We start from the raw sequence: 24411 nt of genomic DNA, 5'->3' as shown, positions 1-24411 counted from the left end.
GAAATCGATTTTAAACACACAGATTGCACAAATCTTCTGAAGTTCCAGCATGGAAGGAGAAAGACAAATTAGCATGGGTGAGGGCAAAAACGCAACCCAGAGACTGAAATTCAAAACCATCAGTGGATACCCTGGGGTCGTCATACCTTCACTGGGCTCTTCCGTTCCCATCTCACCATGCAGAGCATGAAGACAAAGAAAGACTGCACCATCAGATCATTCTCTGGCTCTGCTCATCCACCAGCTGAACTTTTAACAGAACTAATGGAGCCACCAAGTTGGCTTTCCAGAATGGGGCAGTTATTTCATGAATTAACAAAGCTGAATGGAAAGGCAGCCCTGTAAATATGGTGTCCACATCCTCAAACGCTGAATCCATGTGCTGGGGGAATGGTGATCAGACAAAGTTGTGGATGAGAATTTCCCAGAACAAGAGGTTTCAGTCAGAAAGAAACAATCTAATGAGCTAGTCCATTACAAAAGTGCCCAGCAAGGTACTAATGCATTAGAAACAGCAAACAAACTTCTGTTCAATTCTGAAGAACTTTTCTAAGGATTTAGGCAAGGGAACAGGGCAGAGAAAATAAGGCTAGAAGTTGCTTTTTTTCTGAATGTTTCAAAGCATGGATAACCCTTTTTGTGGAAAGGTTTGGGTTAGTCCTATGTATAGATTTTAAAAGTTGGCAAACATGTTCATATTTAAGAAAGCTAGTGAGACAGGACCAAACATGAGAAGGGGGACCACATAATTGATCATCAAATATGGGACACTTTTTAGAGTGAAAGGCAGATGCTATTGATGATGACGCCAGCATGACAGGTGCAAACTGGGAGAATCTTCAGAAACCAGGGCACATACTCATTGTGTCTTGAGTTCCAACTGGAGGTCATATCTCGAGCTACTGGTATGTGGCTGCTAGGACACTGGCTTATTTTCACACTACATGCCTGCTTGGTCTCCAGATTCTAGGTCAAGCATAAATTCTAGAGTCTGTCTAAAGGAAGCTGAAGGTGCAAATAGTTGGACAGGATAAAAATGTAGATTCCTCTGCTTGCACAATTAATTCTGTGGATCATACCTGATCCAACTGGACCTAACAGAGTGCACAGAGCACTGTTACTCTTGAAGCTTTTTTTTTTAATGGCAAAGAACTGCAATACTATGTATTTCGGTTAACGTGTCCCCCTCTCTCTCAAGCGGTCTGGCTTCTCCAGTCCAAGAGGCCAAGACCATAAACGTACATGCATATCACCAAGAGACCATGCTTCCTCCACTTAACGTCCTTAGTGATGGTATTTTTAAGAACTCTAGGAAGGATGTATGCATAGCAAAAAAAATTGAGGCAATATCATATTCCCCTCACCTGATCCATAGGATGATGAATGAAGGTCTTTAGAAAAATGCAGCAGTTATACTTTTATTTTCCAACAAGAAAGTCCTTTACTAAGCTTGGCAGAACACAAAACAAACAGTGCAGAGCCTTCTTCATCTTAAACCAGCATCTCCTCGAAAAAGAAAGAAAACTGGTAGACAAAATCTCAGAGCAACCAAATGTTTAACCTAAAATATGAACTACTGTTAACACTCCATAAAATTCTGTAACACCTAGAACGGGCAGCAACCAGCCAATACGATAAAGGCTGACACTTAACACAAGCCGCAACTCTTGTTCATGGGCAGGAAATTTAGAACTAAAGAAACACATACGGATTTCAGTTGAGAAAATGTTTAGAACTGATTGATTCACCGATGAATAGGTCAGTGGTGACTCACAAATCCTCAACTCCTCAGCTGTCCAACTTAATTTTAACTATTCCGTGTGCAGCACAAACTACAACGGCTGCGTACTTTCTGACTCGCGCTTGAGTGACTAGACCACAGCGGAATCAATTTGCGACTGTGGCAGCAAACAAGAAACCCCGAGAATTAGATAACTTTAAAAGCTAATTTACTTTGGTTCCAGGCTAATTAAATTTCTTAAAGTAAGTTTTGCTGATTGGTTAAGAACCCAAGCTATCGGAAGCCCAGGCACTTAGAGACATAAACACATAACCTGTCAAAAAAGCACGCTGAATGTGGGAGAGTGTAATTCACAAAGGGAATTGATGAAATACACAAACTGAGTTGCCTTCACTTACACCTCACAATCTGGCAATTACATTCTATCAAAGAGAATGGCCAGGTCTCAGGATTTCCACTGCCACAAAAGTGTCAACAGCCGCAACAACCCCTTTACATTTTTTAAAATGAAAAAAAAAGTCACACACACACACAATCTTGTTGATTCACTGTATTACACATAGAAAGCATTTTACTTGGACTCCCAAATTATCTAATTTCATCTCTATGAATGTTAAAAACATGATAAATTTCATGTTACAGTATAAAGCAGTCTGTCCATATCTCAACTGTACACATATTCGAGTTTATAATTTATGTCAGAAAAGGTAACACAATATGTGTGTGTTACAATACACTATGACAGACATGTGTTCTCACCTTCTAGAATCTTTACTTACACACACACACACGAGCATCCAGTTCGCCAAGTATACACTAGAACTAAGTGGCTTCCAACTGCCCACACTTTAATTATAACCTGAAAAATGCCTCTTTGATGACACTGGGGTCCTACCTGTCAGGGCAGAACTTGACAGAATCAGGAAAGGTCTGTGGGTTTCCTGGGAAGCCTGACTCAAGTGTTTGCCCAGCTCCTTTTCTGAATTAAAGCACCCAATGGTTTTTTTTTTTTCCAATTTTGCAGAGAGTCTGAACCCTATTAGGGCTGAGACAGTGAGTTGTGGTTTTGTGAACCATCATGTCAGTGACAAGTTTAATATCCTAGAAACAAATTAACAATAACAACGTCACTATAATTTCTCACTCCCATTTGCCTTCCACCCAAAACCAAGGAATGCTTTCTATTTCATGGGTTCCCTGAATTTTTGGACGCTAATCAACAATGAACGAAGTACTATGGTCTCACATGTCAGATTCTCTTTTGTTTAAAATTCCATGTGGCTTAAGTTCTCAGTGAAAAAAGATATGGGGGTCTTATCTTGAGTCTAGAAGAATGAGGTTGGCCAGGATATTTTTCTTGTCCCATGGCCAGGTTCTAAGACCAAGGCAAAGGTCTACCTTGCAGTAGGTCCCCATGGAGGCAATTTTATTTCTTAAATCGCACCCTAGGTGGGAAGCAAAGCAGCCTGAAGACAATGTGTCATAAGAATGTAACAATATCTACCCCAGGAAAGCAAAAGTGTCTTTATCTCAACCAACTCCCTCAAAGTGGCCCACCATTCCTTGGATCTAAATCCAATCGTGGCTTCTGGATATTACATCCTGGAAACAGAGGATTTGTGAGTGGATTCTGCCACTGTGACAGAGTTGACAATGGAACCGGCAGAGCACTAGATGAGTAATAGCATTTTCCTCCAATTTTATGATCATCGTTGGGAACCCAGCACTTTGACAAAGTGTTCAAACATCAGAGAATGGAGCTGGTATCATGTCGTTTGAGAGCCACAGTATTGGGCCTTATAGTCTGACTTCTGAAAGCCTTATAATGAGGGTGGAGTGGATATACATTCCATTCTTTGGCTGTATTTTTGTTCAACAAAGCCTGCAATTTTCAGTCGCTTGAAAATGTAATTATAGATAATGTTTGCATCAGTAGCAAGAATACAATAACCACACGGGGCATGAAAACTCCACTCCAATCACGTCCTCTTAGGTTACAACGCGCCTCCTGCCAAGAATAGAGGCATTTCGACAAGCTGATATCTGGTACGAAACGATGTGTGGGTTAGACAGACCCAGGCCTGAATTCTACTCTCAACTTTTCTGTTCTTTTACTGGTTCTTCTACTCTGGGTATCTATGGAGGAAATACAAATCTCAGATGTGCTGAAAACCCAGAGTCCCATCAAATGTGTATCACTGCTGTTGCTAAGACCTGTCCGACTCTTTGTGACCCCACGGACTGGAGCCCACCAGGCTCCTCTGTCCATCAGATTTCCTAGGCAACAACACTGGAGTAGGTTGCCATTTCATTCTCCAGGAGATCTTCCCGATCCAGGGATTGAACCTGCGTCTCCTGCATGGCAGGTGGGCTCTTTACTGCTGAGCCGTCAAGGAAGCCCTCCTATGTGTATACACTTGAGCAAAATGCTATGAAAAGGTCAAAGTGTACTGACACTTGAAAGGGACCAGGGACCATGCCTGAGTTGGTCACGACTGTCAGTCACCTAAAATCCCTGTGTTACCTTGTACACAGACACTAATTCTATTGCGGACTTCTCTGGCCCATTTGTGAAGAGGGGGTAAAACCGCAAGTTAACTGTACAAAGGACACCGTGGCAAGTAACCACATGAAGGGGCATCAGGGACTGAATGCCACGCAGGAGTCTTTCTAATTCACAAGACAACATACTATGGGCTGGAAGCACCCTGAGAAAGGCCAGGCATTCCTCTAAATCAGGTGCAAAAATCAGGAAAAAGAAATTAAATGGGGGTGGGATGCCAAGTGTCTAATGAAATCCCCCAAACAAATCTCTTCCTGGAAGACCCAGTTCCTTCAACGAACAGCAAGGAGCTACCTTGGCTCCCTGGTGTCTCAGATGGTAAAAAATCTGCCTGCGATGCAGGAGACCTGGGTTTGATCCCTGGGTCAGGAAGACCCCCAAAGAAGGGAATGGCTAGCCACTCCAGTATTCTTGCCTGGAGAATTCCACAGACAGAGAGGAGCCTGGAGGCCTATGGTCCATGGGGTTGCAAAGAGTCCAACAGGACTGAGTGACTAACACTTAACGTTCAATGTTAACTGCTTCCTTATCTCAGCTTTAAGAATGCCTCTGGCATTAAGAGATTTCAGTTCTGCTATAGTGACCCTTTCTTCTAACACTTGCCTTCTGGACTCAGAAACTGGTCTCATGATGAAACAAAAATCAAGAGCAAGCAATTTATGTGAAAGAGTATCAAAAAAGAGGGTTATTATTATTTTTGTTGTTCAGTCACTAAGTCACATCTGACTGTTTGCAGCCTCGTGGACTGCAGCATGCCAGCATCCTCTGTCCCTCACTATCTCCCAGAGTTTGCCCAAGTTCATGTTCACTGAGTTGGTGATGCTATATAACTCATCTCATCCTCTGCCGCCTCTTCCTCCTTTTGTCTTCAGCCTTTATTAGGTCACAGCTAAGAAACTATTTCATACTCAGAATCCACATATTCAGCAGCCAATTCGCCAATGTGTCTGAAATTCAACCTGATACGTGCCTTCATTTTCTAGAACCTTCCTTTCCTCGTCTGCAAAACAAGAACAATAGAACTTACGTTGCCAAAGTTTTCTGAAGATTACTGATAGTTTACATAAGTCCTAGTTTCATGGCTGGGCTGTTAGCACATCCTAAATCAAGAACAGTGAATGTCACAAAATATTTTGGAAAGCACATCCACAAGAAGGCAATACTCTTTAAAGCATCAGGAGTCAGAATTAAGAGAAACATACTAAAAAGAAGCATTCTGTTGTCAAAGAATTGTAGTTTTGTTGATACCAGGAAACTTTTGGCTTCTGGGACGACATCGTTATTTTACTGAACAGAAAATACAAAATCAATTTGGATCAAAGTATCACGTTCTGAGTAGATCTGAAAAAGACACAGAGGCCAGATCAAGGCCATTCAATGGCTCCTAAGGCTGACAAGAGTCCAATTTTGAAAACTACCATATGACCCAGCACTCTCACTACTGTGAATACTTGAGAAACCATAATCAAAAAAGACACACAGAAAAGACAGACGTACCCCAATGTTCACTGCAGCACTATTTACAACAGCTACGACACGGAAGCCACCTAGATGCCCACTGGCAGATAAATGGATAATTAAGTTGTGGTACGTATATACAATGGAATATTACTCAGCCCATCCAAAGGAATGCATCTGAGTCAGTTCTAATGAGGTGGATGAACCCAGAGACTTTTATACAGGGTGAAGTTAAATCAGAAAGAGAAAAATATCCTATAATAATGGATATGTATGGAATCTACATATAGCACTGAAACATATACATTACCATACGTAACACAGACAGCCAGTGGGAATTTGCCATATGGCAGAGGGAGCTCAAGTCTGTCTGCTCTGTGACAACCTATAGGGGTGGGAGGTGGGAGGGAGGGGACATATGGATACCTATGGCTGATTCACGCTGATGTATGGCAGAAACCAACACAAAGTTGTAAAGCAATTATCCTCCAATCAAAAATAAATTTTAAAAAGAGTCCAATTTTGGTCACTTTTTATGATAGCTGGACACTAAGTCTTGGCCCAATTGAAAGGCTGCCTACAAAGTGAATTAGGTGTCTTAGATGCTGAGAAGATAAAACATGCCAACTGCAAAGAACTCATCAATTTGTAAAGAAACAGTTGTAGAATCTGTAAGGCAGCCCCTTTTCAAAAGATTCTGCCAACTTTCACCCACAGACCCCATGTTCCTCAATGGGGTTCCTCAATATCCCAGTGATCTCAGAATCAACTGTCATCTCTGATAGTGCCTGAGTTCACCCTCATGCAAAGTGGTCTGCGACGGGAGGCAATGGATTTTTGGTTTGGGAGGTTACGTTCATGACCTGGGGGTGTCTCACCAGCAACATCACTCCCCTGACCAGAGAGGGTGCCGCGTGGCCCCTGACCCACCAAGGAGGACATCCCTCAGTCAGTGGACTCAGACGAGGTGCCAGGCTTCCCAGCTGAATCTGATCATAATCCATCAACTGATCTCTACCTGTGGGAGCAAACCTTCAACTGGCTGCAGCAACTTTGGCTTCTTAGGACTTCAAGGACCCTATCCACTGTGTCAGGAGAAGTAAGGGCTTATGCAATTAGAGTAGAAAAGCAGGGAGAACCGTGTGGCCAGCTGCCCACCTCCACCCACTGAGCCAACTCCTAAAAAATCACCGATTCCAAGTCCTTTCCTCCTTCAGAGACTCATGGCATTTTGTGGCCTGAGCCCCTCCCAGGCCAGCAGGCAACGGGGGCCTACAATACTCACCTCCATGTTTACATCATGGTTGGGTTTCTGCTGGGGTTAGGAGCCCCATCAGGTGAGAGGAGCAGCTGAGGCTCCTCCCATAAGAAAATCAAGATCTATTCCAGCTGGTTTACAGGTTGGCTTTTCCAAATATACCCATGGGGATGCTGGAGGGAGATACTGTTTTTTGCTTCACCCCATTTCAGAATGCAAGGTCTGACCACAAATTCACAGCTGGAACACAAACTGTATTTTATTTTTCAATCATCAAGCAGAAAGAAAGAGGGGAAAAAACCAAAATCAGTCTTCTTAATGTGGTCCTGGGGATGAAGCATTTTCTGAAAGTTTATATGGGAGCAATACTGCTTTATGGGTCTTTGGCCAAGACGTTAGAGCATGAACGTTCTGAGGGAGAGGGCATTAACAGGTCAGTTATAATGAAGTTTCCCTGTGTTTGCTTCTCCCAAGAAAGGCAGGTGAACTTTGGTCAGTCTTAAGTAACACAAAGCCGTAAAATATTTAGGTTGACATCCCTCTCTGGACATGAGCTTCACAACAATCCTGGGGCACAGGTAAGGGAGTGTACCTGATTCTCCGTACGTTCTACATGAGGAATCCTGACAAGTCACAGGCCGGGAGAAGGCAGGAGACCCTTGTTTAGGAAAAGATACTCATCCTTCAGGGATGACCTTCTAGCCATTGGTGGAGAGATCCTAAAGCCACATCCCTGGTGGTGTCATTCTGCTGCACACAGCAGCTTCTGATGCAGGGCAAGCGTCCTCAACAAGCAGAAATGATCCAAGAGGAAATTCTAACTCAAGATTAAGACCCACACACAGACAAATGAAGTTACGTGGTTTCTATATGAAGACCAACCTTTACTAAAATCTTGAAGGAAAAGAAAATTCTGTGGGAGGGGCTCAACTAATGGGGAAAAAAAATGCTCTAAGTCTCCTCTGCAATGAGGTGCTTTGTGAGGGCCTGAAAATACCAGAAGTAAAAACCTGCCCTGTCCTGATTCTATCCATTGTCAGATGAGTGGGTAACTATGTGATACATACATATATATATATATATACACACATGATGGAATATTACTCAGCCATAAAAAGGAACAAAACTGGGTCATTTGCAGAGACATGGATGGACCGAGAGTCTGTCATACAGACTGAAGCAAGTCAGAAAGAGAAACACATCACTCTAGGGTCGCTATATTCCACGGATGTTACTAATGCATATGTGTGGAATCTAAAAAAAATGGGACAGATGAACCTATTTTCAGGGCAGGAATAGAGAAGCAGACGCAGAGAACAGACAGAGGGCCACAGAGGGGAGGGATGAGTTAGGATACTGGGATTGACACGGTAGACTACCATGTGTTAAATAGAGAGCTGGCGGGAAGCTGCTGGGGCTCAGCTCAGGGGGCTCAGCTCGGGGCTCTGTGATGACCTAGAGGGGTCGGGTGAGGGATCTAGGGTGGGAGGGATGTCCAAGAGGGAGGGGATATATGTATACAGACAGCTGATTCGCCTTGCTGTACAGCAGAAAATACAACACTATAAAGCAATTATACTCAAAACCAAAATAAAACCTGTTCCAAACTGCTCTAGTAATACAGGCAAGGAAGAAATACTGTCCATCAGTAGATGCTGGCATCAACTCTTTGCCATTGAAGAGCAATAGGGAAGAGAAAAAAAGAGGAAAATATGGGCTTTTTGTGAAGAGAAAGCAGCACCCTGACAGGTCTCAGCAGAATGTAAAATGAAGAGGACTTTACTGCTACTGTTGAGACGGAGTTGCCAGTTGTGTTAACCAGCCATCAGGTTTTCCCGGAGGAACTCGTGTGTCGCCTTTGACTCCTGACGCTGAAGCAAGATGGCAGGCTGGACCACAAGGAGTCACAAGGAAGAATGCTACCAGCACAAACTGAAGGGAATAATTGCAGCTGGAGGCCTCCTGGTGACAATTTTGAGAAGGCAAACACAGCTGCAGCAGTGCCAAATATAGCAGGCCAAGACAATGACATCCATAAAGTTAATCACTCCGAAATATGCTGCCCTTCTGCCCAACCAGAAAACTCAACACCCCTTCTATAGTCTAGGAAGTCAAAATACAGTGCTATGCACAGAAACACCAGCTGTGCCCTGGAATCTACTGCAAGTGACCGCCAAGGTGTTCAGGCGTTGCCCTTCTCGGGGCTGCAGTTCTGAGAACGGTGTTATGGACGGACGTGGCCCCTTCTCTTGAAATTCAGGTAACTCCTCAGAAGAGGGACAATAAATTGGGCTTAGAGAAGTCACTGGAAGACTCACAGAAAAGAATGCAAAAGATATACAAAAGGAAGACCTAAGAAAAGCAGGCAGAAAACTTTAGGAAGAGCTATTCTGTTAATGACCTAGAGAAGTCTAGGTTAGGGTGCAAAGATTCAGGAGAGCTGAGTGAGAGCATAATGGAATGACTATCCATTAGGCCAAGACCAAAAGTTTTCCTTCCTATGCTTTTTCCTAGCATCTTTCTCTTTTATTGTTCCCCTAAGGTGTTTTTTTCCCCCAAGGAGAATATGAAATGTCAGATTTCAGCCTGCATTGGCTTCATTTGTGTGACACCCAATATCTTACTCTGGAGATGTACAGAGAAAACAATTGGGTGTCAAGGTGTGCATGTGTGCTGAAGAAGGTTTATACCAATTTATCCCCTTACAGGTCCATAAATCTCCTGTAGCTTTAGCCTTTTTAAGATGTTCAGTTGATGTGCTGGAATTCCACTAGATGTGGGATTTCAAATTCTCCTTTCAGCATCAACAGGAAGCTATGGGATAATAGCTATGGGATTGCAGCCCCAGCCACGTCTACCCAAGAAAATACTGATGGAGGGTCTGCTGTCATGCTTCTGTGAAGACCCTTTCTTCCTATGCTAAACCTGTAAGGTCTTGATATGAGCAACATCTCAATGGCAACTGAAAAACAGAAGCAGTCCCCAGCTCTGAGGACTTAGCAGCAAGGAAACAAAAGTCACTCAACTGGGTGGGAAGGGTCTCTCAGCTTTTTCCCCAGAACGTGTGACAGGTCCATCACAGTGACACTTTCTTCACCTTTAACAGAAGCTGCTCTGAGCTTCTGGGCCAAAGAGTCAAAACAACGTTCGAAGAACTATTTCCAACAGGGTCCCTAATATTTCATAATTTTTAGAGACAAAGACCATTAAATAGAAGGTATTTTAAGAAAGTGAAGAATTATGTCAAAGATAGTTTTCCATATAGATGTGTGTATATATATGCATACATTTATTTATATGTGCATATACTTAATATATGTGTGCATTTTTATATATGCAATTTATATATAATTTATATTATAGTTACATGATATTGAGCCTATGTAATTATAAATATATAATATAAATTATGTATTTATATATATGTATGTGTGTGTGTGCATTTGAAGGCAAAAGGAGAAGTGGGGGGCAGAGGATGAGATGGTTAGATAGCTCACCAACTCAATGAACATGAATCTGAGCAAAGTCCAGGAGATAGTGGAAGACAGAGGAGCCCCGCATACTGCAGTCCACGGGGTCACAAAGAGTTGGACATGACTTGGCAACTGAGCAACAACAAATACACCTGTATCTACATACACATACATATATACATATATATACACACACATATATACATATGTACGTATCTATATACATATGTCTATATACACGTATGCGCACATTTTTATACACATTTAAAACCAGGTGAACAACAAAATATTTTGCTCTTTTAGCCTGAAGGATGAGCTGATTTTGTCACATAAATGTGGTACAAATTTCCTGCTATAGGAGGAGACCAGGAGACAGGAAGACATCATTCATGGAAAAGGATCTAAAATACCATCTTAAAATTTAATGAGTCCAAGTCTGGCTATGAACTTTTTTGTGAAATGGCATGAAAATGAAGCCCTTCAGCATAAAAACATTGAATTTTCGATCCTAGTATGGAAGCTGAAGAACTATCCTGTTCCATGAAACTCAAAAACAAATTTTTTCAAAAGCTGTCCACAAGTGATGTCAAAATGTCAGAGAAATCAGCTGAAATTAAATGCATTCTGTGAGGAGTGAGTCAGCACCATCATCTGCGAACCCTGGACATCTTCAGTCCTGTTTGAGTATATAAATGTCAGGCAAATGGGCTGGGGGAACTTGATTTCTACGATTATGACAGAAAAATAAACAATCTCACAGAGAAAACAAACCACCAATTTCTTTAATTATTAAGACTTAAAATTCACAACTGCCCGTACCCCATTGTTAAAGCACTATCACTATTAAAGGAACCCTGTTTCTATCTGTTTAACTTGCACTAATGGAAAGGGAGCACACATCATTTAAACTGAGGTCTCCTTCAAACAGATTTCTTTATTTAAAAATCTGACCTCAAGAAGAAGGCCAGATGAATCTGGCAGAAAAGTTGAGAATAAAAAACTAAAATGATATTTTAGTCTAAATGTAGCCTAAACTTGATTTGCATATATCTTTAAGGGGAAATTAAAAAAAAATATGGGCCTAATAATTTGCCAGCAGGTTGGCTCTGAGGCATTCATTCAAATGGAGGAATTAAAATTTAACCAAAAACCGAATTTGTACTCATCTGTCATTTTGAGAGCCATATGATTACATATTTATTAGCATTTCATTTTAAATCATCAGCTGATTTTAAAGCATCACTCTCAGGATCTGAACATAATATACAATCTGCAGTTCATAAAACAGACTGCTCATAAAACTCCATGGGTAACAATGTGAACATGTACATCTCAAATATGCTCACAAGGTATTTCAACCACATAAGTGGAATTGGTATTTCTATAAAACTAGTTGGGAGTAATCCCTTTCCATCACGGTTTAGAACAAACGGGAAGAGTGAAGCTGTTGAAAATCCCCTGTACTTTTCCCCCCATTCTTCTTAACAGTCCTTTCAGAAGAGTCTGAAGCTTACAGTAAATGAAAAAGACATTCCCAGGAGGAGATGGGGGGTTTCCATCCCTTCACATCTAGATTCAGAGCATGAGAATATTGGATGGCACAATTAAACACTGATGATGCTAAAGGGGAATAATTATTTTACAATTACCTGCGAGCATCACATTTACCGCGCTAATTAGTTTTTGTTTCCCACCAAGGTTTTTCCAGGAATGTGCAGCTCTGTTTCCCTTCAAGTTCAGCAAGAGCTTTTTCTTGAGGAAAAATAAAAATGCATTTTCTGCACTGCTGCCCAAGTAGCACAGCGCGGAGGCTGGCTTCCTTACATCACCTGCCCCACCCGGACAGTGGGGATACACACACGGGCACGAGGGCAGGGAGGGGCTCGCGAGCTGGAAATCATTTGGACTTTACAAAGCCTCTCTTCTGCGGTCTTGTAGAACAAACATGACACTGAGAAATAGCTAACTCTTCATGACGGCCTAATCTGCCAACACAAAGCAAAAACCGAAGCCTCCTCTGAAAGGGGAAAAAAAAATACTTCCAGTATTAATACTCTAAAATAAAGACTTTTTTAATTTTGGAGGTTCAGCATGGCAAGTGAAAAAGACATCAGTGACTTACTGATTTCTCACTGGGCTCCTTGCCACGTACTGACAATCCCGAGGTTTCCCAGTGAAATGCAAATCAGGTAAGAGATTCTGATAGAATTGACAACTGTGAGGTCTGTCTACAATTTACTACAGTGACATCAGACCCCCATCATCCATGATTGTATATAAAAGCCTCAATGAGGAGAGTGGGTGCTGAGCATGTAAGAAAGCAAGCCACGAGAAAGGAGTGAGGAGGAATGAAAAATCTGGGGATTTATGTAAAAAAGGGAAGGAGACCGCAGTTTTTTATCAGAAGGCAAATATGCTATTATGATAGTGTTGGGGGGGATGGAAAACATTCTTAATGAGGCTATGAAATCTTAATCACTGGGTTCATATCTGAAAATCTTTTCTTTTCATCTTATCTTGCAAGGTTCTTATTCCTCCCAGCTGACCGCATCTCATCAACAGATGCCAGAGTAATCTCAATCCAGCAAATTACAATTAAACAGCAACACTCAGCTAAAATAATACCTCTAACCCAGATCAAAGATAACATTAGTGTTCTAAATGCCAACATGGGAGGAATTTTCGGTTTCAGGAAGCAGTTGATACTGAGATAGGCACTCAGAAATCCCACCTGAAAATACTTCTTTAAAAATTTCCTTAAAGTACCATACACACCATCCGTCTTTTAGCGTCTTCATGTTTTAATTTCCTCTTATGTCTATCAAGGAATTGGGTGACAAATCTCAGCATTGTATTTTATTATTATTAGTAATGGCATTTTCCAAAAAACTTTAAATGCCATCTGGAAAAAAAAAGAACTCAAGGCTTTTGACTTTCATCTTGCTGGTGCTTGGTAAATGAAAAGAAAAGTTTTAAATTAAAATATATTTTCTTTAGTTCATGAGCTCATGGAATAATTGTGAATTTGAATCAAACAAGAGTGATCAATTCACTAATTTGGATCAAATTAGAGAGTCAATCCTAAATAAGTGACAGGCAGGTATCTCCTATAATTCTCCACAATTCCCAACAAAAATTCTGTCCTCTCTTCTCTCTGTATCAACACATAAACATGCATTTATATAATACACACATATGCATACATATACATACACACACACAAGTGAACCACAGCTTCACCATTCACTGCCCATATAGCATGCACAAGAATGTAATCTATTCAAACATCATCTGTGAAATGGGTGCAACACCCACCACCCTTATAGCTACTATGAAAGCATAAGTACAGTGTCTTGGTACACAGTAGGCATTCAGTGAATGACTCTGCCTCTGTCCTTTTAGTGGGGAGGGGGAAGCAGTAATAACAGGCCTTCTTGGACTGGTCCTATCGCTCCTCTAATGGTTTCTTTATCTCTAAAACAATAAGGTCTGGTTTAACAGCTTGAACAACGGTGTCCCTAGAACTGCCTTCCAGTTTAATCAGACCCGGATAGACATCTTTCAGGTTATCCCGACGTGGGAGCACTCAACAAAAAAAAGGTTAATGCACCAAGTTGACTCAGGGTAACTTTTCCTCTTTGTCAGTAAGGTTACTCACCAAATGTGTGTGTCGGGGAGAAAGATTTCATTTTAATTTACTGGTGGCTTCTCCTCAGCATCTTACTCTTAACATCACAAATCTGAACTAATACTTTAAGGGTGCATTCATAGATATTTCCACCTCTAATTTCTCAGTTCCAAGATAGCATCTCTTAGATTTTGTTTAAAATTTGTTTAAAAATTCAAACACATTAAAAAAAAAAAAACCTAATGCATACATACAATCAGTCAAAAGGTGAAACAAAGAAAAAAATCCCCATCTCCAACTATAATCCAAAACCAATTGCCCCAGTTTAAAAAAGGATTTAAAATATCAGTTCTGGTGTTGTTTTCATTATGCTCTGTTGCGAATGACATTCTACAGTAACACAAGAACAACAAAAGTTTGCTAGTTAAGATCATTTAAAGATCTATTTCCATGTACAGTTTTGATGTCGAACATTGAAAACCCCAGGACTTTGAAGCCCATGTCACAACAATTCTATACCCACTGCAGAGCCTTAAACAATCCGGCTCTTTAAACACCTGATGGCTTGTGGGGCCATCAAGAGTAATCATTTACCTCAAAAGCTATCTGTTCATCTGCCTTGAGGACTCAAACATATTACATCTTGCAAACTTATCTAATAGATTCTTGCGGGAAAACGCCATTGAAAATATGTGCCACAGATTTAGAAAATCAACACCAGAAAAGCCCTGTGTTTTATACAAGTTCTTTTTAGGAACAGGCCAATATCTAGCTGACAGCACTTTAAGTCCAAACGGCAACAGACCATAAAAGACGATGGGTCCAGAAAACAATAAACCCACACCACTACCCTCTCAACTGTCTGAATGTGGCGATAAGATACACTTGGAGGTGAGTTTCAAGCATTTTCAACTTGTCATATTCCTTCCCACGCACCCCTATTCCCCAAAGACTGACTCTAATATGAGTTAATTACAAACTCTTAAGGAAAACATGCTACAGTACTCTTAGGGCTAAGGAGACATAAAATCGATATCTTGGAAACAATAACATTATTTACAAATCCTCTATTTTTTCTTTTTTTTTTTTTTTTAAGCTTCAATTAAGCTAGAGTTGAAAAAGACTTTGAAAACAACTTGAGTTTAACTCAATCTAACACATGGAATAACTAACACATGAAGAGAAATGGGTTGAAGTTATATTAGGATCTTCAGAGCTGACTCCATCCTTAAGACAAAAACGCTCTATTCAGAGCAGTAGTTTGTGCCAGTCACATTCATCCACTAAATGAAAAGGACAAGTTAAATTTTTATAATTAATAATTTAACTGAAAAGGAGCATCTTTCAGAGGCCATTAACACTTTACACTCAGAGTATTCTTAGCAGGTGACCACCAATTGCACAATCATGACCAAGAAAATCTTTGGTTCGGCCCTGACACAGTAAGAAGCAGAGGAGAAAACACACAGAACTTTCAAATTAGCTAACTGTGCAAACTTGTGTTGAACGCCGACAAAGGTAGCTATTTTAAGGGGTGGGGGGGAGAAGCCAGCGATCTCTCAAAACAAATATCATGGGAACGGTACTAATCAAGATTAACTTCACAGAGAAAACTGCCAAAGGGAAATTCAATATTTTAATTTACACTATCTGATTATCTTAGTTGGACAATGAACCTGACCACGTGTAAAAGCAAGTTAACATTCTTAATATCGACAAGAAGGACAATTCACATTTAACAGATTTTCATCCCTCTCCCCACCTTTTTTTTTTTCTTCTCCTAAATCCTAGGGGCTCAAATAATTGGCCACTGTGGAGTTTCTCAAGAATCTCTCAGCTCATAACATTTAACATCCTAGAAAAAGAATCTAGCACCGTAGGGGAAAGTTAGTTGCCAGGGAAATGGATCATAAAGCTCGGAATGGCCTGAAAATTGCAACGGCTACAGCAAAGTGCCAGAGAGAATATGAATGTTATCTCGGGGTGCGTACAATAGGAAACATTTTATACGTACTCTTACCAAGGAGAGCAGTCCCTTTTTCGCTCGATTAATTGCAGCTTAGATTCACTATCACATTTCTGGCCTGATAAGAGACAACTGTGTATATTCCAAGCCTGAAATGGACACAGACCTTTCATCTCCACCCCTGGCAACCTTCTAGGCTGTCTTTTCAAACATGCTTGAAATACAAGCAGATCCTATTGCCTCCAGAGTGCCCCAGCTGATAAGAGTAACTTTCCTATCAAGACTAACGAGCCCCGAAAAAATGAGGCATACTTTCCTTTCCTAAGGAATCCCAGCTCCCGACTTCTCCCAATAAACTCTCTACTCTAGTTTGACGACGTGTAAAACAACCACAATCACATTAATTATTAAATTATAGGCTGCATATGAGACAAACCACCGTGATTACGTAAAAATTAACTCTAATTTCTGCAGAGTACACCTGGCTATTTTAACGTTTTATAATTATCTTCTCCTCCCCCTCTTTTCCTCCCCCCGCTTCCCCCCACCCCACCCCAGAAAAAGGATTTTTGCAAAGGGTAAGACAAGAGAAGCGGGCAATTTGGCAAGAAGAGATCTGTAAACGGGCCATGAGAGCTCCAGCAGCCCCGAATTTCCAATGACACGAGCGTGCACGCGCCCACCCCACCCTGGGACGCCGCGCCCCGCTCGCCGATCCCCGCGGGCCGGACCCCACGCCCAGACCCCGGGACCCCGCGTCCGGCTCTCTGGTCCCGGCTCTCCGCCCCACCCCGGGTTCCGCCGCCTCTCCGGACGCGCTCCCACCTCTCCCCGCATCCAGCGCCGGCTCCGAACCCCAGGGCGCGGCCGAACCGGAGCCGCCCCCCGCGTCCCCGGGGCGCAGGAGCGCCGCCGCCCGCCCTCTCCCTCCGCGGAGCTCCGGACCAGCGTCCCGGCGGCGGTCGGGCGGCCACACTCACATTCTGTCGGGAACTAGCAGGCGGCCCTCGACCATCATGTCCGGGAGGAAATCCAGCTTGAAGGCAGAAGTCATGTTCGCGGCGCGCGCTCTGCGCTCGGGCGCGGGGGGCGGCGGTGCGCGCGGCCGAGCGGCGGCGGGCGGCGCAGACGGGCAGGGACAGGTGCGCGCGGCCTCCCCGCGGCGGCCGCCCGAGCCGGCACTTGTCACATTCTCTCCACGCCGCTCTCCGCCAATCCCCGCCGACACCCAGCGCCCGGGCCGCGGGCCGCCGAGCGCCAGGTGCGGCGAGCGGGGGCGGAGCGCCGCGCCCGCCGCGCAGCCGCTTAACCCCTGCGGGCCCGCGCGCCCGGCCCCCGGGGGGAGGAGGGCGCGGCGGGACCGCCCCCTGGACAGATCGCCGCCTGGCCTGCGGTCCTTGGCGTCCAGACTTGCACACCCGTCCCCCGCGCCGGCTGTGTCCGGTCCCGTTTCCAGGCGCTTGGCACGAGGCCCGAATGACCGCTTGTCGTGGGTTGAATGCCACCGTATTGCCCAAGCCCCGTGCACGCCACGAGCGCACCCGAACTCCCCAACGGAAGCCACGAGAGACGAATCATCCCCCGGGTTAGTTTAAATGCTCGTCGGTGGGCTGTGTCGCCCGTGTATGAACTCACCACAATAACTGAAATAGCACTAGTGGTTGAGCCAAAGTAAATATCAGAGAAACGGCCCAAGTTGACATTTGGGGACTTTTCAGTGCTTCAAGGAGAAAGATGCACGAATCCCTGCACGATTATACTTCCTTTTGTATCATCTTGAAAACATTGAGACGTGTACGGGGCTGAAACTAAGAGTGATAAATCACCTTTTCTTTTAAAACGATACATCACGAAATGGTCATTTCCAAGTATTTAACACAGTGATTAAAAACCAAGAGTGGCTTAATGAAAGAGTGTTGGGTCTGTAATGGCCATGAAGCTTAAATACTCATTTAAGATCTGTGACCAATTTACTAATAGGAATTGGGAAACAGGACAGAACTCTCATGAAGACAAGGGAGTTCAATTTTCCCAAGTGATTTGTGAAAATTTTTAAAAGTAAGTATAAGGTGATGTTCTAATTTGGCGTCCTCATGACTGTTTTGTTGCTGTGTTTTTTAGATGAAACAAATTTTCACAAGGTCAGAAGCCTATAAAACTTCTGTGTGGCCTATTTCACATTCTAAAGTAACCTCATAAATTGCATACTAGAAGTTCCATAGTTTGCCTCTTTTGGTAATCACTTTTAAATTTTATTTTGAAATGATGTTTCACACCTCGGGGTGTAGTCAGGCAGCAGAGGGTTAAACAGGTCATGTGGCATTGTATCACGTGGTTTAAATTTATCTGACACCATTATCTGGAGAAATTGTTTTTCTCCCCAATTTCTTGTGTTATAATGAGATAGGATCATCTTTAGAGGTTATGAAGAAATATGGATATTTATATACCAATATGAAATCCACATGTCAATTGGAAATCCTGCCTTGAGCAATTTGGAATAACGGGCCTGGTGTACTCAGTTAGGTCCATACATACTTAATTGACTTGATTTTCTTCTTCAGCTGAGCAATGGATCTGGCTTTTGACGGAGAGCGTTTTAAGATACGTGGAGGGCTAAGACCAACCTTCCTCTTAAAATATTGCCTTTCTGTGGAACCAGGTCTAGACTCATAACGAACTGAAAAACAGATGCAGTAAAATGAATTCTTATACCCAAATGTCCCAACTTTTCCTAGTAAATTACATTTTCTCCCTACCCTCGCTACTGCAGACTGTCTTTGAAATTGTAAGAATTTGCTTGGTCTTTCAATAACCTTGATAAAGTAATTAGCCAGATAAATGAGACAAACCTCAACAGTTACTGATTTTGAAGATATGATTTATATAACTCCCAAATGTAGATAAGCAGCTGACTCTATAATAAAATTATCTGAAGAACAAACGAACAGAACCGGCCTCCAGAATACAACTGCATTCATCAAAAAGGAAAATATTTTATAGGCTGCTATGGAATGAAGCTCCATGCACATCTATATCCTAGAAGGTAGAAAAAGCTTCATTAACACGTACACTTCTGAAATATTTATTTTCTCTTTAATTGCATGTGAATTAGTTGGGAGATGCTGTAAGGGAAGGCCTCTTACTGACTTAAGCCTTCTCAGCAGTTTGTTAAATTCTAGGCTCCAATCCCTTGAGGCAATAGTGGATTCAAAGCAGCTTTTAATCATACTATAAGGAGGGTGAGGAAGTATGTAAGTAGGTCATAGAGAGAACCACGAGTGCATAGGTTACTGCCTTATTTAACAACTACAGTGTGTCCCAGAGTTTTCAAAGCACATTTGCTTTGGCCATGTAAAGTCAGAAGCAAACCCGGGGTCAGATATAAAAGAAGACTGGCTCGTACATGAAATACAGTGACAACGGGAATGAAGGAAAGCTTCGGATGTAGCTGAGCTGAAACAGTTTGGTTGCCAAATACATAAATAATAGAGTGATTGCATAGGCTCTTAATGTAGGTGCTGGAGAGAAACAAAGTCCACACACACATACATACACCCCCTAGAGTTTTATTTCTATGATCACAGCACCTCCACAATAGCCATTTTAAAAAAATACAAAAATTCAAAAGCTCTTGAGCTTAAAGACAAAAACAAAACAAAAACATCCAAGCAAATACCACTTGATGAAAATCTTCAATCTATCGTTTCTCTGCTTTGGCAGAAGAAGAAAAAAAAACCTAAAACAACTCGACGTCACCCACCCCCACCCCCCACCCCCGCCTTTTTTTAATTTTCACTCTGTAACGAGCCATCAGGTATTATGATTTGGTAGTTGGAATTATTTTGCAGAAAGCTCAACTGAGCCGCTGCTAAACACATGGGCTTCAGAGACGCTATTTTATTGCCAAGGTTCTTACCAACAGCACTGAAGGGGGTGAGGCCATGGTGAGCCCCCCTTCCTGGGCCCAACCTGGTGGGTGGACACCTCTGTGTGCTGACCACCCTGGGGACCAGGCAGTGGGGAACCACGCAATTTCCTCACCATTTTTGCTTCCCTGTGGAAAAACCTTAAGCTGGTCCCTGAGCCCATCCCCCTACCTTCCCTAATTGTCTATTTTTTTTAATCAACTTGCTATTCATTTCCCAAACAAAAGGCAATTCAAGAATTGGAAGCACTTCAAGGGAAAGTTTCTGAATGACCTCATTTCATACGAGGCCTTCCAAGGCAGTCGGGTGAACCCGGCTGTTTCAGCATGCCCCTCTTCGTTGCCCGCCTCCCCCCCCCAAGCCTCATCGCAAACTGAGTTTTCTCCCATGGTCATTGTTTGAGCACTGAATTATCACTGACAGTAAAACACACACAACCTCTCAAAAGAAACAGAGTGCTAATACATGCATTTTTACGTGGAGGACACACTGCTCTGGTGCAAAGTATTCTATTTCCGTCACCCACCTTCATCAATGCACCAGGATAGAGTCCCTGACTATAAACATTCCAACAGTTTTGCGCAAAGCTTATACCGTAACTTGAGAGACCGGGGCCCGACAGTGATAGATGCTTATAACCCAACAGCTAATCTTCTTCTCCTGCAGACATTCCTGTATATTTTATGACAAATTTCCATGTTTTAATTATTCCCACATATAACAACATGGGTCACAGTCTCTTTAAAGCAGCAGACAGTCAGCCACGCAACTATAGATGTACGACACATCCTATTCCATCTCAAACAGGCACCATCACTAAAGGGTTTTTCTCCCCTCACTTCTGGCTCTTTATTACGAAGGAGAATCCAAAACATCTTTCCCCATCACCTTTTCAAAGTCAAATTTTATTAACATAGCTGTTCCAGTTTAAAAAAAGCCCAGTGTGCTGAGAGTCATTTGGAGCAAGAAAGGCCCTAGAAGGGACGCGGGGAGTGGGATTCCCATCACTGGGGGTTTTCCAGCCAACAAATGTGAAAGTACCTGGGAAAGTTTCTTCATGGCCATGTGTTTGTTCTTGGCTTACCCCAGTTTCATCAGCAACTTGCAAAAATAAACAACAGTGTCTTTTTCCATGTGCTTAAAAACCCCCAAATAGATCCTTAAGTGATACATTATAAAGGTATATTTTCTTAGCTCCATAAAGGTACCCCTTAAATACTTCTATCACCAATCATAAGCTTAAGATGCTCTTATCCGCTCCGCCCGACCCCCATTTTGAAAGGTTCTGAAACAGTGACTTTATCACATTCCTAAAAGGACTTCAGTAAAATCACACTACAGTAAAGATGACATTGTAATCAAACTCTTATTTTACATTTTTTTAAGGGAATTTTCAGCCATCACTCTACCTCGAGAGCAGCTGCTACTGGCTTTTTGCAATCTTGTGTTTTTCTGAATCTGTTTTCCACAGAGCCTTAAGACATAATGGTGAACTTCCCTCCCATCTGAAGAGACCCTCCAACGGCAGATGGGTTGTTTGTGTACGTACCTTCGCGCTTGCAAGTGAGGTGCCCCTCTAGGGTTTCCAGAAGCTTCCACTCCAAGGGGATGAAATGCTAACACTGTGGGCCTGGCAGACCTTGAGCCCAGCCAGCTCATCACTTCCCTCTCGGCCTTAGATTTCCCTTTTCCTTTCTTCATTATCCTTGCTGCGGCCTTCTTTCTCTCCCTCCCCCCTCAGCTTTCTCTTTCTTTCTCCCTCCTTCTCTCTCCAACGGAAGCCAGACAGTGCCAGACAGCTTTCCTCCACAGCTGCGGCGCTGAGGAGGCAGGTGACCACCAAAGTGACCAGTCTTGGGGGCTCATCTGTCGGGGAAATCAAGTTTGCCTGGACCAAGGCTGCGTTCTCAGCTAGGAACAGCTGTCTCTGGGGTGCCCCCTCTCCAGACATCATCATAGGGTGGAGGGGGGAGGATGTAAGACCGTGTCCCGCAGAGTGAATAAACAGGATTTGAAAACTGGGGAGGAGAAGACTGGAGAAGGGGTGGGGAGGAGAAGAAGGCTGGCCTGGTGATGTGTACACGGAGGCACTCAGAAAACACAGCCTCCGAAGGAATGTCCCAGCGGCCTCTCAGAGATGCTGAGATTTGTCAAGACTGTATCGGGTACCTTTATCTGGTGCCAGCCTGGCGGCAGGAACAAAATTTATAGCTATCAGGATGGGGTTTTGAGTTCCCTGGCAATCGGCCCTTGAACCACCCCCTCCCCCAAATGTTTTCCCCAATTGGCCAGAAGTTCTCATTTTACTGTCACGTGCTATAAATTTCAAAAAGAGAAACTACCATTTGACAAAACACAACAGCTGAGTGGCGACAGCTGGGTGGATATAGCAATAGGCATAACGTTAGGTCCAGAGAGAAAGCTCCAACAGGTGGGGGTGGATAAAAAGAGAAAGGAAGTTTTAAGCTTTCCTGGAGGGATTGGGGGAGTAGTCTGAAGCTGATCTTGGCAAGAATCAAAATCTGGAACTGAGAGGGACTCTTCAGAGGTCTGAGAGCCCCAGTGGCCTCAGTGTCTCTCCTTTTTCTGAACAAATACATCTTGAAGAAGAGGAAGGATTAAAGAGACCAAATGCTTGGACCGCATGTAAAACAAAACACATTTACCCATGTGATGATGGATTCCCCATCAAAGAGCTTTTCCTTCCGAGGATCAGAAGGCATCTGATGTGGTGTGTGTAGATCCGACTCTCTAAGACAAATGCTACTTGCAAGTGGAGTGAAATAGATAAGATGTAAGAACCAAACCTGTTGGATTCTACATCTGACTCTGTCAGAGCAGACAGACACTGGGAACACGTCACTGAACTTTCTGATTCATGGTCTAGATCTTTGCGTGTGCCTGGCCATCATTTCCTCCTAGGGATGGATGGCTGATAAAATCAAAATCTACCATGATCCTCAGATGAGAGGTACAATGTGTTAACCTAATTATTACAACAGCAATTATATAACCAATCTATTAAAGTGACATGTAGGTTGAAAATACATTAAGGTTTTGAGCACAGGAAATTTATTTTTTCTCTATAATATAGTTCAAATCTCTAACTATTTTTAGCTTTATGATAGAGGTTTTTGAAAATCCCAAATGACTTTTTCTTTAAATTTGCTTGTGATGCTAATTCTTAGGAAGTCCATTAGGGGAAAATATTTTTTTTTCTTCCTCTTAAAAGAACTACCCAAAACCTTCATGAAAAAGTTGTGTAGTGATCTACCCAAGCTGAGTGGAAATGTGTTATCTTGTCTTATCTCTATGGATGAGTGTAAACCTTTATGTGACCTAATCAGTTAGTCTCTCAACACTCCCTGGTGGAGGCTAACAACTGCATTTGCACCATATACAGTGCAAGGAATAAGGTGAAGTGATAGCAGAGGAGCAATGTGAATGACCCTCTGGTCTGAGGAAGGAAGGAGATGAAGTGAAGGATTTTTGTTTGGCTTTGTTTTAATAACAAAGATGAATCCAAGGTGTTCCAAGGACGACAACTCCCTCCTGCTCCCTCCTCTGTCCTTCAAGGCCCCCTCCCCTGCAATACACACCGCTTGATGCCTTCATGCCCACTGTTCCCACTCTGTTTCAAGACTGTTGTAAGCTTCCTAACTGCTGAGATTATTGTCACATAGTGTGTCTGTTGCTTGGTTGGTTCTGATTACAGTATGACAGATTTTGGTCCCCATGGAGGTTAAAAGACACATTTTAATTTCATCATGCTTCAGATTGCCCTATTATTCCTTCCAACATGTGTTCCCATTATACAGATTAAAGCATGAGAAAAGTGAGGCATGGGTGCTTTAATTCAAAGGCCTCAAGGGAGTTGTAAGAACTCAGAAGCAAAAATGACTATGGTTTTCCCTTTCTTACTGCACAGCTTCCCTGGTATGATACTAGGTACGGACAGACTGGAGTGCACTGTGAAAATGTGGCAACCCAGGAAAACATGACTTTCAAGTGTCAAATATCCAACAGTTGTACTTTCAGGTTGGCCACGGAGGAGTTTGCCGGAGTCCTCACTTAGAATCCCTCCCACCATGAGTTATGTGTCTAGGGGCCTGTTACATTCCCCCCTCTTAGTGTGAAGAGTGTTAGTCATTCAGTCGTGTCCTACTCTTTGCAACCCCATGGACCGCGGCATGCCAGGCTCCTCTGTCCATGGAATTCTCCAGGCAAGAATACTGGAGTGGGTAGCCATGCCCTTCTCCAGGGGATCTTCCCAACTCCAGGATTGAATATGGGTCTCTCTCTTGGTCTCAGTTTTTTTCATCTTTGAAATGGGAATAACACAACTACCATTATCTCTTAGATAGCTGGGAGGATAAAATTATATAAAATAAAAGA

At 42.8% G+C, this 24411-nt stretch overlaps 1 protein-coding gene across 9 annotated transcripts in view; it reads right to left on the bottom strand.

Moving 5' to 3' along the window:
- The window catches only part of CELF2 (CUGBP Elav-like family member 2), a 550854-nt gene that overhangs the window by 299569 nt on the left and 226874 nt on the right, over positions 1–24411 (bottom strand). For 4 of the 9 annotated variants that reach the window (XM_061126051.1, XM_061126049.1, XM_061126050.1 and 1 more), the window contains exon 1: positions 21566–21584. The exons of 1 other annotated variant lie outside the window; for it this stretch is intronic. Coding sequence is in view for 3 of the 8 variants with exons in the window: in XM_061126054.1 (XP_060982037.1) it covers positions 17068–17141 (74 nt within the window). In the remaining 5 variants the exon portion in view is untranslated. Of the gene's footprint in view, positions 1–16912; positions 16927–17067; positions 17186–21565; positions 21585–24411 lie in introns of those variants that run through there. 4 more of the 9 variants (XM_061126054.1, XM_061126055.1, XM_061126057.1 and 1 more) reach the window with 4 other exon arrangements.

Source organism: Dama dama, chromosome 23, assembly GCF_033118175.1.
Source record: "Dama dama isolate Ldn47 chromosome 23, ASM3311817v1, whole genome shotgun sequence".
Taxonomy (NCBI): Eukaryota; Metazoa; Chordata; class Mammalia; order Artiodactyla; family Cervidae; genus Dama; species Dama dama.
Note: the sequence above shows the minus strand (reverse complement) of the source record. Positions and strands in the feature narration are given on the sequence as shown.